This window comes from Nanorana parkeri, unplaced genomic scaffold, assembly GCF_000935625.1.
Source record: "Nanorana parkeri isolate BGI_ZX_2015 unplaced genomic scaffold, ASM93562v1 scaffold435, whole genome shotgun sequence".
NCBI classification, from domain to species: Eukaryota; Metazoa; Chordata; class Amphibia; order Anura; family Dicroglossidae; genus Nanorana; species Nanorana parkeri.
Window position 1 is genome coordinate 414,307 of NW_017306703.1, and position 12,034 is coordinate 426,340.

The window sequence follows — 12,034 nt, forward strand, 5'->3', positions numbered from 1 at the left end:
CCCCCACCCTTGGTGAGAATGATTTCACTAGACAGGAAGGAAGGGGAAATCTAAACAGAACAAAATTGTGTTCTTTTTGTAGAGTACAGCTGGATTTTAGACAGTTAAATATGAAATTACACATGGCTATTCCATGATTATTACTTGCAGGCGGGGCATTTAAATCTAACACATTTGCGCAGTAATTTTACTACTATGCTGTGAAAGCCCTGAACATCCTGGTTTCATTGCTATTTATTACAAGCATGCTGAATAACTGCTCAGAGTCAATTAGAAATAACAGCCTGGCTCAATCCTTCAAATCGTCATCAACAGGGCATTCCTCTTCTCATCAATTGTACACAGGACCTTAAACTACCCAAACTTGATTCTACCCGGCCCTCTAATCCCATAGAACACCGGGATCCTATCAGAAAAGGGGAGCACCGCTTCCTCTGTCATCCATTGCAGTGCTTTTTCATAGACTCGGATTACTGATGCCGCTGATGTTGTTCTCCAGCATACCGGCGCTGTTATAAGAGACCTAATCCCCGCTGGCGCATCTCCTCAACCACCCCCCGGTCACACCGCCATGTACCCCCCACCCCACACATTCACACAGCTCTCACCATTCTGACTCCGGTGCGCTGGCCTTCTTCTACCCAAAAGCGAAACCAGCAGCCGGTCACAACAGAACCCGCCCACCGCAAACTGATAGGTACCACCACCGCACAGCTTTAACGCTGATTCGTTTAGAGACCTGTCAGTCACACTTGATTGGTCAATTCTATTGAAGGGGCGGAAAGAAATGAAATCAGCGCAGTCATAGAAGGCCGCGCTGTTCACTTGGTATAGGAAGGGCGGAAGTTCGCAGTGCATTATGGGATGGTGTTGAAGGGTGGCGGAAGTTAGCTGGTGATGAGAGGGGGGGAAGCGACCCTGAGGTGATAGCCGACTTCTCACTAGAACTGACTACGTTGGAGAGGAATATAGGAGGTGTTTAGTTCTGGTTTATATCAGTGACTGTAGAATCAGAGCTCGTGTACACAGGTGTAATAAAATACTGATATTCACGCTGAGAGATCATGGGGGGAGTTTATAAAAACTGGAGCAAACAGAATCTGGAGCAGTTGCCCATGACAACCAATCACCATCTCTTTTCAGTTTGCTCAGGCAAGATTTGAGAAAGAGAAGCTGATTGGCAAATCTGCTCCAGTTTTGATCCCCGCCCCCCGCTTAATGCAGAAACAATCATATAACAACCATGTCCGTTATGTTCTTCTCCTATTCCTCTAGCTCAAGTTTTAATCCCAGCAGAATGTTCTGCTTTGATGACTGACTGAACTTCGTTTGCCTGCTAAGACGAACCTACAGCTGAAACAGGAAGTAATACATTTAGTAGCCTTATTACAACTTCCCACTCAGAGCAAGTGACTGCTAGGACACTAGCGGATGATGGCGTTCAAGCAACAAATGACGCATCCCTGGCACCAATCAGCTGCCAGGCGGCAGCTAAATGGGCTGGGGATACGTCATTGGTTGCAAGAGGCCACCAGCATCCCCGCCATGCGCTTACATTCACGTGCTGGCTGGGGAGCTGTCATTTGCAATGAGAGTTCCATCAAGAGCACCTCATGTTGGCAGTTTACTTTTAGTAGGTCGTCAGGATTGGCCTTCATTGTGATTGGTGATGGATCTACAGTACATCACTGGACAATGTGATTGGTGATGGATCTACAGTACATCACTGGACAATGCGATTGGTGATAGATCTACTGTACATCACTGGACAATGTGATTGGTGATAGATCTACTGTACATCACTAGACAATGTGATTGGTGATGGATCTACTGAACATCACTGGACAATGTGATTGGTGATAGATCTACTGTACATCATTGGACAATGTGATTGGTGATGGATCTACTGTACATCACTGGACAATGTGATTGGTGATGGATCTACTGTACATCACTGGACAATGTGATTGGTGATGGATCTACAGTACATCATTGGACAATGTGATTGGTGATAGATCTACTGTACATCATTGGACAATGTGATTGGTGATAGATCTACTGTACATCACTGGGCAATGTGATTGGTGATAGTAAAGGGTTAAAGCAAGTTAAGTGTTGCCACAAGCTTCTCTTTTAGGATTTTTTGTTTCATTGTATTGTTACTTATTTTGTATGGATACCTCTTTGTACCAGTGTTTAGTATTAGGATTATTACTGTTGTTGTTGATACTGTTTGAATTAAACTTGCATTGCAGGGCTTCTTCCCCTTTACAATAAAGCCAACTTTATGCTGCTGGTCTGTCGATGAGTAGTGGGTCTAGTTCAGGGGGGCATCAGGGCTCATCTATCCCTCAGCTCCCTAGGGAGTTATCGCTACACATGGGGGCTTTGTCCTGGACCCTTCTGGAGTAATGATCACATCTGGATATTGTGAGCTAAGTCAGCAAGATGGACCCAGTCACTGCTGCTGAGTGGTGTGAACAGCAGAATTGCCAATTAGAGCTAGGTGTAGTAATGGACATCCCCAGTGATGCATGGATAAAGAAGTAGATCTGCAACCTCAATAACTGACCCTCTGTCCTAGACTCAAGATATATTGTGACACCTCCGCTCTCCTAGAATGGAGAAAAGATTTTCCATACTGCTTCCTGGATGCGAGACTTTGAATGACTAATTGGGTCAAAGTGGAGTTAAAGGGGTTCTAAACCCTCCGTTTTTTTTGCTTATATCTACTGCTAGCATGCAGTAGATATAGGCAAGAAGTGTAAAAAAAAACGTTTAAAATCATTTTAAACTTACCTCGTTATCGCCGCTTGCTCCCGCGCCGAGAATCAAGAACTGCTCGTACGGCCGCAAAGGATCTTGGGGCGGGCGCATGCGCAGTTCCGATTCTCGGCCGGGAGACGACCAGAGACGCAAGGTAAGTCTATGGACGCGTGCACCCGCCTGCAGACACCGCTGGATCGGAGAGACAGAGCAGTCAGTGCTGGATCGGAGTGACGTCACACCGCTGGAGGGACAGGTGAAAACATGGGGAAAGAAGAGGATGGTCCGAAAAAGAGACATGGTTTTGAGACTCCAATGATACAGTTAAGTAGAATATCAAACTTAAGGTAGACGAAAAAACACAAGGAGAGCGCACCACTCTGTGCGGCATCAACCAGGTTTATCGATAAAAATAAAGAGAAATTCTACTTACAAATGTAGCGGATATCAGCGCTTAAGGTATCTCACCAATGGGATGAAATTCAATTAAAAGGATCCAAGTGATTCATTTAAAAATAGTTTCCAATTTCAGCTGTCGGTGTAACGCCACCCCATTGGTGAAATACCTTAAGCACTGATATCCGCTACATTTGTGAGTAGAATTTCTCTTTGCTTTTATCGATAAATCTGATTGATGCCGCACAGATAATATGAGAGATTTCCGATTTGTTTGAAGAGCAGAACCCGTGAGCTGTGTCAACTAAGGAAGAGAGTGTACATCACTAACAAGTTCCGGGGGATCAATTTGCAGATCAAGTTTAAGGTTTTAAATTGTATGTATACAGTGGGGACCTATCGATGGGCCCCGGCGCAAGATTCTTACAATGCCCGCCCTGCCCACCTATAGCCATTACCATTCTGCATTTCTGTATAGAGTACTACAACTTCCAGAAATACTTTATACAGAAATGAGGAATAGGAATGGCTATAGAGGACAAGCACTCCCAGCAATACTCTCTACAGAAATTCAGACTGGTAATGGCTATAGAGGACTATCACTCCCAGCAATACTCTCTACAGAAATGCAAACTGGTAATGGCTATAGAGGACAAGCACTCCCAGCAATACTCTCTACAGAAATTCAGACTAGTAATGGCTATAGAGGACTAGCACTCCCAGCAATACTCTACAGAAATTCAGACCGGTAATAGAGATCATGGATTGCCATAGCAAAATTTACATAGAGCCCCCATGACTTCTCTCTTGTGCTATGTAGTGCCTGTTGGAGCTGTTTGATCAATGCAAAACATTTGTTGATTCTGTCAAAAATTCACAGCTGTTCGGTGTTCCCTGAACACTTCCTGTGTTATATCAAATAGTCTGTTTAGTCCTCCTAGTTGTTACCTTGGCCTACTCTGTAAGCAGACTACCAGCTTTATACCGTAAGTGATGTCGCCTGATCACTCCCATGGGCTGCCAAATGTGCAACAAACCCCCCCGCCCCAGCCATGCATCTCGGCCTCTGCTGGCCCTCCTGCCACCATGACAGGTTTGTGAGTCCCCTATGTGGTTTGTGAGTCCCCTATGTGATAACAATAAAGTTAAGCAAAAAAATATATACAAATAAAGTTAAATAAAATAAATGTAAACCCCCCCACCCCCCATGTCGGGTGCACCTACATACAAAAACAATGATAACGCCACTATTAGGTATCACCATACATGCTGGAGTGAAAGCAATATTTCTAGGGTCATTATACACAGTTGGCTCTGAACTGATGGCTATTTTAGCATCGCCAACAGACAATTTGGGGTATTGTAGTTTTTTGCCATTTCACAGGCGCACGCAATTTTGAAGTTTGACATGTTTGGTATCTATTTACTCAGCGCAACCTCATCTTTTACATTTTAGCAAAGGCATTGGGTGATATATTGAGTTTATGTGCAGTAAAATTAATTTACATTTATTTTTAATGGAAATTTGGGTTTGATAAGCAGTTGCGCTAATAGAATGCAACATGACATGGGGTTAAGTAATCGTCATACCTAAAATGCGCATTTTAATATATGTGAATTTTTTTTTTTAAATGACCCTGTCATGCTTCAGAGCTGTCAGAAACTCAACTGAAGTGCCAAGTAAATGGACAATCAAACACAATCCTGTGCTTGATCATCTGCAATGGAGTGCAGTGGAGACAAGAGGGGTCTAATAGATACTTAAAGTCTTCATAAAAACCCGTCACCTGCCAATGTTGCCACATAGAGGCTTGTTGTGAAAAAGGGTTAAAAAAGTAAAGAATAATAAAATAACTCTAACAAAAAAAAATTAAAAGCAACCCCGGCATCTGCAAGAGAATGCAAACACATGGGCATGCATGTGTAGTGTTTCTACTCTAGGCTGTGACTGCTTTCTAAAGAAAATGAGACCTTGAATGCCTTTGGAGTGTGTTTTTACGCATTGGGAAGATTTTCCCTTACTTCCTACGTGGTCACTGATGCAGGAAATCATCAAAATCTCTCTAATGTGGGGCCCATACAAAAATTAAAACATTTTTATTACGTGGTGTTGGAAAAGCTTATAATCTATTTCAGGCTTTTATTGCGACCAACACTGCAGAGATCTACTCACTTCCTTTTTGGTCACCAGGGTGGTGAATTCTCCAGAGTGACTGAAATGTGGACTGAGCAGGCAGCCTGGAAAAAAAGCGCTCCCACTGCCACTTTTAGGGCACAGCCCCTTCACTAAAGTGAGCATTCATGAAATGAACATACCATCAAAAATACTACCTATATGCTTCTGCATGTTTGCCTCCATTTTATCAGACATGCTATTCACAATGCCCAGCAGTCTGTAAATATGTTTCTGTTCAATTTGTCTTCCACTTATAGCCTGTCTTGCAATCCTGACCTGTGCAAGGGCTAGACTAGGAGCAGTTTGAGGCTCCTTTTCTGGTGTTGGAGTCTTTGCTGGAGTGTTAGGAGGCAGGCATTCCTCCTCAGGAAAATCTTTCATCTCCTTCGCTGACTACAAATGACCCCGGCTGCTTTACCTGCTGCAAATACAACATATAAAATTGTATCACTCAACAGCCACTTTGCACTGACATAGATGCTCTCAGATGCTATCTTACCTCCTCATTTCAAACACCAGGATCACAAATCATAGCTCCCTAGCACGTACGTATGTATGGAATCCTGCGACCACGGATCCAGTTCTGCTTTCCCTGTGCTGTTTTTGATAGTTATTTGTAATTATTTGCCATCTTGTTTTAAACACTTTGACTGCACAACATAACAATAAATCTGTTTATAATGTGCTTTTTAGGTACCTTTGCTACTCTGCATTTCAATTTTTTTTTTTTGTAAACTCAACTGCAAGCTTTATAGTGCATCACACATTCCCTATCATTTGAGATTTGGTAATAAGGAAGTCCAAAAGTCCAAAATGGGATTGATCCAAAATTCAAACCTTTTCTGAGAGCGATTATGTGGGAGTAATTGATGGGAAATATCTGCATCATCATGCATCATTTTCCCAGTACCTAGTGGCAGCAGATACTGCATGTTTAAAAAGTATTTTTTTTGTGTTTCTAATGGTTTCATTTTTATTGACTTCAGGTTCTATGGCCTCTTTCACACGGGTCAGAAGGGGATCCATGCACTGATCCCCTGCTCATCTGAACAGATGTCACTATTGTGACATCCGTGTCCGTCCAGTTTCTTTTCTCCATCTTGTGATAAAGGTAAAAACCGAAATAACCCGACCCATGTTGGTCGAAGGGGAATCAAAATGTTAAAGGCACTTTTTGGTCCATTTACATCAGATTACCCCTGATCTGCATGATCAGGTCTGGATCCGTTGGGGGTAACCGAATGTAAACGGACACCCATCCGTTTAGATCTGGCTTCCCATAGACTAACATTGGGCTTCCGATGAGGTCTGCCCAAAAAACTGACAGGCAGGCCTGATCAGTAAGCCTGTGTGAAAGGGCTCTATGGAAGCTGCTCTGACTTCAGCATATTCTCTCACTCACATGTTCAGATTCTCTGTGAAAATGGACTTGACCTTCCTGATAACTGTCTACTACCAGAAACTACAGCTCTGATCACCTGTTACGGTCCTATTCAAAGCACCCATACATAATTGCTGGCAGATCTAAAGGAGACTGTAAAATCAGATTGCAAGGTATATCTAAATTTCACTGTGTTCAGTGGTGGAAAAATAAGATATGCTATGTCAATACATTTGTATATCTGCTTGTAACATGGGGTAAATTACATCCTTCTGGACATTTCTGTTCACAGCTTTTTTTTTTTTATAGGGGGGTTTATTGGCATTGGGGTACCCCCTTTCATAAAGGGGGCATCCAGATACTGCCCCCCCTTGTGAATAAGTAAGGGGTACTTGTACCCCTAATCATTCACTAAAGGGTTAAGAGTAAAAATTAAATAAAGACACCAGGCTTTAACCATTTGATGACCGGGGTGTTAGACCCCCTTCCTGTCCAGGCCATTTTATCAGTATTCAGGGCAGCAGTACTATGACTGACATTTATTCAGTCATGCAAAAATGCACTGAAATATTTATTTTTTGGGGACCGATAGAGCTTTCTCTTGGTTGCTTTTAATCACCACTGGGGGTTTTCATTTTTTACTATATAAGGAAAAAAGTATCGAAAATTTGGAAAACAAAAACTGTTTTCCCTGTGTTATGAAACATTTAGTATTACCCAAATTTTTGGTAAAATATAAAAGACGGGGTCAAGTCAGGTAAATAGACACCCAACATGTCAAGCTTTAAAATTGCGCATTTCCAAGAAATTGCAAAAACTTGGTAATTTGAGGACAGTGGCCTGTCATTGAATGACAACAACTGGGTGGAGCTGGCTGTCACGTCACGGCCGACTCCGCTCATTTGTTTTAATTTGGCCGGGACCTGATGGAAGAGTGTGACAGGTGGCAGACAAATGTAAAACAGTTGGGCAGAGCTAGTGGTGATGTCACCGCTTGCTCTGTCCAATTCTTTATATTTTGCAGGCATCTGTCAGAATGTAATTTTGCGGCAGGAGTTCGTCGTGTGCGGATGGGTCAGGGGGTGTCAGGTCTTTTTTTATTTTGATGAGTCGGCGGCGTGGACAACGCTGGGCGTTGTGATTGACCCTTGGATTACGGCAGTGAATTAATGTATTTTATTTTTTGGTGTTTTTATTTTTTTATTAAAGTATGCTCTACCACAGACCCCCACAGTCAATGGGTCAGGGCTTGCGGGGAAGAGGCCCTTGTCCCCATGAGCACAGAGGGGACCCTGGAAAAGCACCCTCTCAATGCTGAGGGCACGTGGCCTGGTATGGTGCGGTGGAGGGGGGGGGGCGGGTGCTCGCTTTTCTGCCATGCCAGGCCTGTGCTCAGATTAAGGGTCTGGTTGGTAAAGTTGAAGGGGGACCCCACATTTATTTTTCCTCATTTTGTGGGAGGTGGAGTTCCCCTTAAAACTCCTACCAGACCTAAAGGGTCTGGTAGGACTTTTAGGGGGAACCCCACGCACTTTAAAAAAAAAATTAACTCTAACTTTCCTACCAGACCTAAAGGGTCTGGTATGGATTGGGAGGGGACCCCACAACGTTTGTTTTGGTTTACATTTGCGGGGAAGCATATACGTTTGGCTCGGCTGAGCTGTTTGGCTGCTGTACGGGCTATTGCAAAACAGCAGCCCTTCAGTTCAGCTGAACCGAAGGGCTACGGCGGCGAAGGGCTAAGTGAGCCTAAGGATTAGCCAAAGTTACAGCTATATCTTTCGGCTCCTTAGTGAATAACACTCATACAACACTGTACCCAAATTCATTTGGTGACATTTTTAATTGTTTTGGACAGGTGGAGCTTTATTTTGCGAGTATTTAATAACCTTTTTTTTTTAACTGTATAAAGGATCATCATCAACACTGAAAATAACAAAAAACCTGTTTCCCTTACTTTCTGTTCTAAAACACAGCAAATTTAAATACCAGGACAGTACAAAAACCCCTGAAATGACCCCTTTTTGGGAAACAGACACCCCAAGGTGATCTCATGCCTGAATTGAGGGCGTTGCACAAGATACATTAAATGTACAGATCATCCATAGAAGGAGGAAAAGGTGAACGTGTTCATTTACAGGTCACATACAGTAGGAGGATGGAGATGAAGGAGTTATTGTACAGATGTGCAGGATAAAGGAGGTGAAGATGATTTGCGGGGATCCTATATTACAGATGATATTTAATATACAGCTCAGAGCAGATAGATTGAAGTTGGCATAGGGTTAAAAATGCTGACACACTTTATTATCTAGTGCTGCTGATGCAGTTTGTTTAACCCAGCAACTAATGATTGACTGACTCATCCTTTATGTAGTTAATTTACTCTCCTCTACCTCTGTTCTAATGTAAACATTGCCATGCAATCACTGTGATAACAGTGATCACAAGGCACAGAGCCAGTCCGATTGGCTCTGTGCCTGAAGACGATGCTCTACTACGCTGTCTAATAACAAATACTTCCTTCTGAAACGTAAAAAATTATGTGAATTGGTAGAGATTTAACAAGGCCCATTTGTTATTATTTATGTATATCCCATTCACAGACTCCTCTAGTCTGGTCTGTAAGACTGCATCAGCAGCAAGGATTTACAATGCAGCCCTAGCCTGGACACAGAACCACAGAATTGAGTGAATGTAGAATTGAAGCCCCAGGTTGTGATATTCATAACCAGATATAAGTTTATTCCAATATGAAAATCAGATAAAAGACTATTTATAAAACCAATGCTTTTTGGAGGGTACAGCTTTGCCCCTTCATCAGGAATAAAATACAACACAAAAAATAATAATAACAAATATCGTAATGCAACATATCTTCTCAAAGACACACAGAGGATAGTCCCACTGCTATGGGTGACCTCAGCCCATACTACCCTAATGGTTCTGGGGTGTTTATGCTATATAGATGGAACCGACGACTGTAATTTGTAACCTGAAATTCTTATCATTATAGGATCTTCATGTGCAGAGTCTATTTCAGCTCTGTAGTGGGACCAAGGCCTCCCCGTGTCCATGGGGACTCCTATGTCCACTAAGAAAGGACTTCCTAGATGTTTGTGCCTAGCTACTGGCTTATTCTAGGGGTTCTAAGCACACTCTGGCACAGTCTGTCTCTGACCCTCCTGAAACCATGAGTTAATCTGGGTTTGCAGCATCTGTTATCATTTCTAATTTAGAACCACAACAGTTGGGAGTTGCTGTTTTTTTTCAGGTTACTGCAGTCTCCTTACATACATACATACATACATACATACATACATACACAGTGTATATCACCCTGCATTTGAAGGATCATCTTGCTGTTATTGATATTGGGTCCTTTAGAGGTCCTACAGATCCAAATACCTTTTGGCTAAACCCGCTGTTCCTATATGTGGGTTAGACATACTCTGTAGGGTTGATTCTGTTGGGACCTAAGTATGTGACAGGCATTTCCCCTTTGAGAAGGAATACAGAGATAGGTGATTCGTGCCCAGTGTGGACGCTCCAGTGATCCATGTTAGCTAAGACACAATTAGAACGGTTAAGGCATATTTACATTTAGGGACTTAATTGATAGGAGGCGTTAACTCTGCTTTGTCAAACCATGTCAGAATGAGTAAAACTCCTTAGAGAGGATCCTTCCCAGGGGTGGAACTAACACTGGTGCAGCCGGTGCGGCTGCAGGGACAGCCTTGCAAGGAAAAACTTTGTAAACTTGTATATAATAGAAAAATGCATAGGTAAAGCCTCCAGGCTACTTTCTTCATATGCTCGTCTGCTGAAGGAAGATTTGGGGAAGGGCATGCAGCCTATGACCATAGGAGCCTGTCCCTAACTTTTTGCTCCTGCTTATCCTTCCAGCTGGTCGTAAAATTTCTCTCCTCCATTTGCTGCTGCCAGCCCTTCACCCAGCATTGTGGAAGGGTAAACAGCCTATGGCTGAAGGTCTTCTTCCTCATTCCCCATGTCTGCCTCTCTGCCAGCACCCCAAACCCCTTCCTCATATTATTTCTGCTCCCTAATTGCATTTCCCATGCTGATGGAAGGCAGAAATTGTCTTCTGGGCAAAATAACGGCAGATGGGTACCTGCCACTAAGGTGTAGCACAGGCCATTAACTCGCATAAAGGGGTGATTTTGCAAGCTGGAATGGGAGAAGCTGCAAAGCCAGCAGTTTTGCCAAGCTGGCATTAAGATGCTGTGCATGGGGGTAATAAGGGGTCTTTTTTTTCTTTTGCTTTAGCAGCAAATATATTAAAAAAGGCCTACACTGCAGAGCTCTGTAGACGAGCTTGGGATAGCAATGTCCTCTAATTTATCCAACCCCTCATAGCCAGTTTGTGGGGCTTTGGCAGGATTGGCAATGGAGGAGGAGGAGGAGGAAACGAGTGCATTAGCAGCACTTGCAGCCGAGTGGCTGTTCTGTGTCTTGAAGGAGTAAGAACAGAAAGACTTTGTCAGCCACTTCACTACCTCCTGCATGTGCTGCGGCTGTATAGTACGGGCACTCTAAGATAGGAAAGGCAGACGTGCCCTGACTCTAGTTGGTACAGCCCAAACACTGATTTGTCCTGCAGAACCTGCTCGTTCCCTACTACTTCCAAGTGCAAACCTTCTGCCTCTCAATTTCGGCCTGCTTGACATTTTTTTTTAATAAAGGGGATTGCCTTAATGTATTGGCAATAGGTGGCTAATGATGTGGTGCTTTGATGCAGACTACTTTATTGCACAACATTCCCATAGACACACTCCTAAACCTTGTGGACAACCTTTCCAGAATAGTTGAAGCTGTTGTAGCTGTAAAGGGTCGGCCAAGTCAATATTGAACCCTACGGACGACTGGGATGGCATTAAAGTTCATGTGCGTGTAAAGGCAGGCGTCCCAATACTTTTGGTAATATAGTGTATAAGTGACACATATTAATGCAGCTCTGTATTTAATAATACAATATCAAATGTATTTTTTTTAAATGCAAGCAATGTATGTACTGGATTTTTCTTGGTATCATCCTCTTCCAGTCTTTTTACACCAGAGGTCAGAGAGGGGGAGGGAGAAGCAGCACAAGGATTAAGTGTATTGCAGTGCAAGGAGCATGCTGATAGGAGAAAATAGCAGATTGTCCACTGCACTCCATACAGCAATAGACCATAGCAGGTGCTATGGTGAAATGACAGGCAGAGCCGTCACAGTAGACATCAAAGGTTATATATCATCACTATACTGGATGTGATGTTTCTAGGCCCCTGGGGGGGTCTCTTCCTCGGTCAGTG

The 12,034-nt window shown here is 43.2% G+C and overlaps 1 protein-coding gene across 1 annotated transcript in view; it reads right to left on the reverse strand.

The window, feature by feature from the left end:
* Positions 1-692, reverse strand: part of PSMB3 (proteasome subunit beta 3) — a 16,054-nt gene extending 15,362 nt beyond the window's left edge. Inside the window, exon 1 of the mRNA XM_018560157.1 lies at positions 609-692. Coding sequence (XP_018415659.1) covers positions 609-611 — 3 coding nt within the window. The 5' untranslated portion in view covers positions 612-692. The remainder of the gene's footprint in view (positions 1-608) is intronic.
* Between the last annotated feature and the right edge of the window lie 11,342 nt (positions 693-12,034).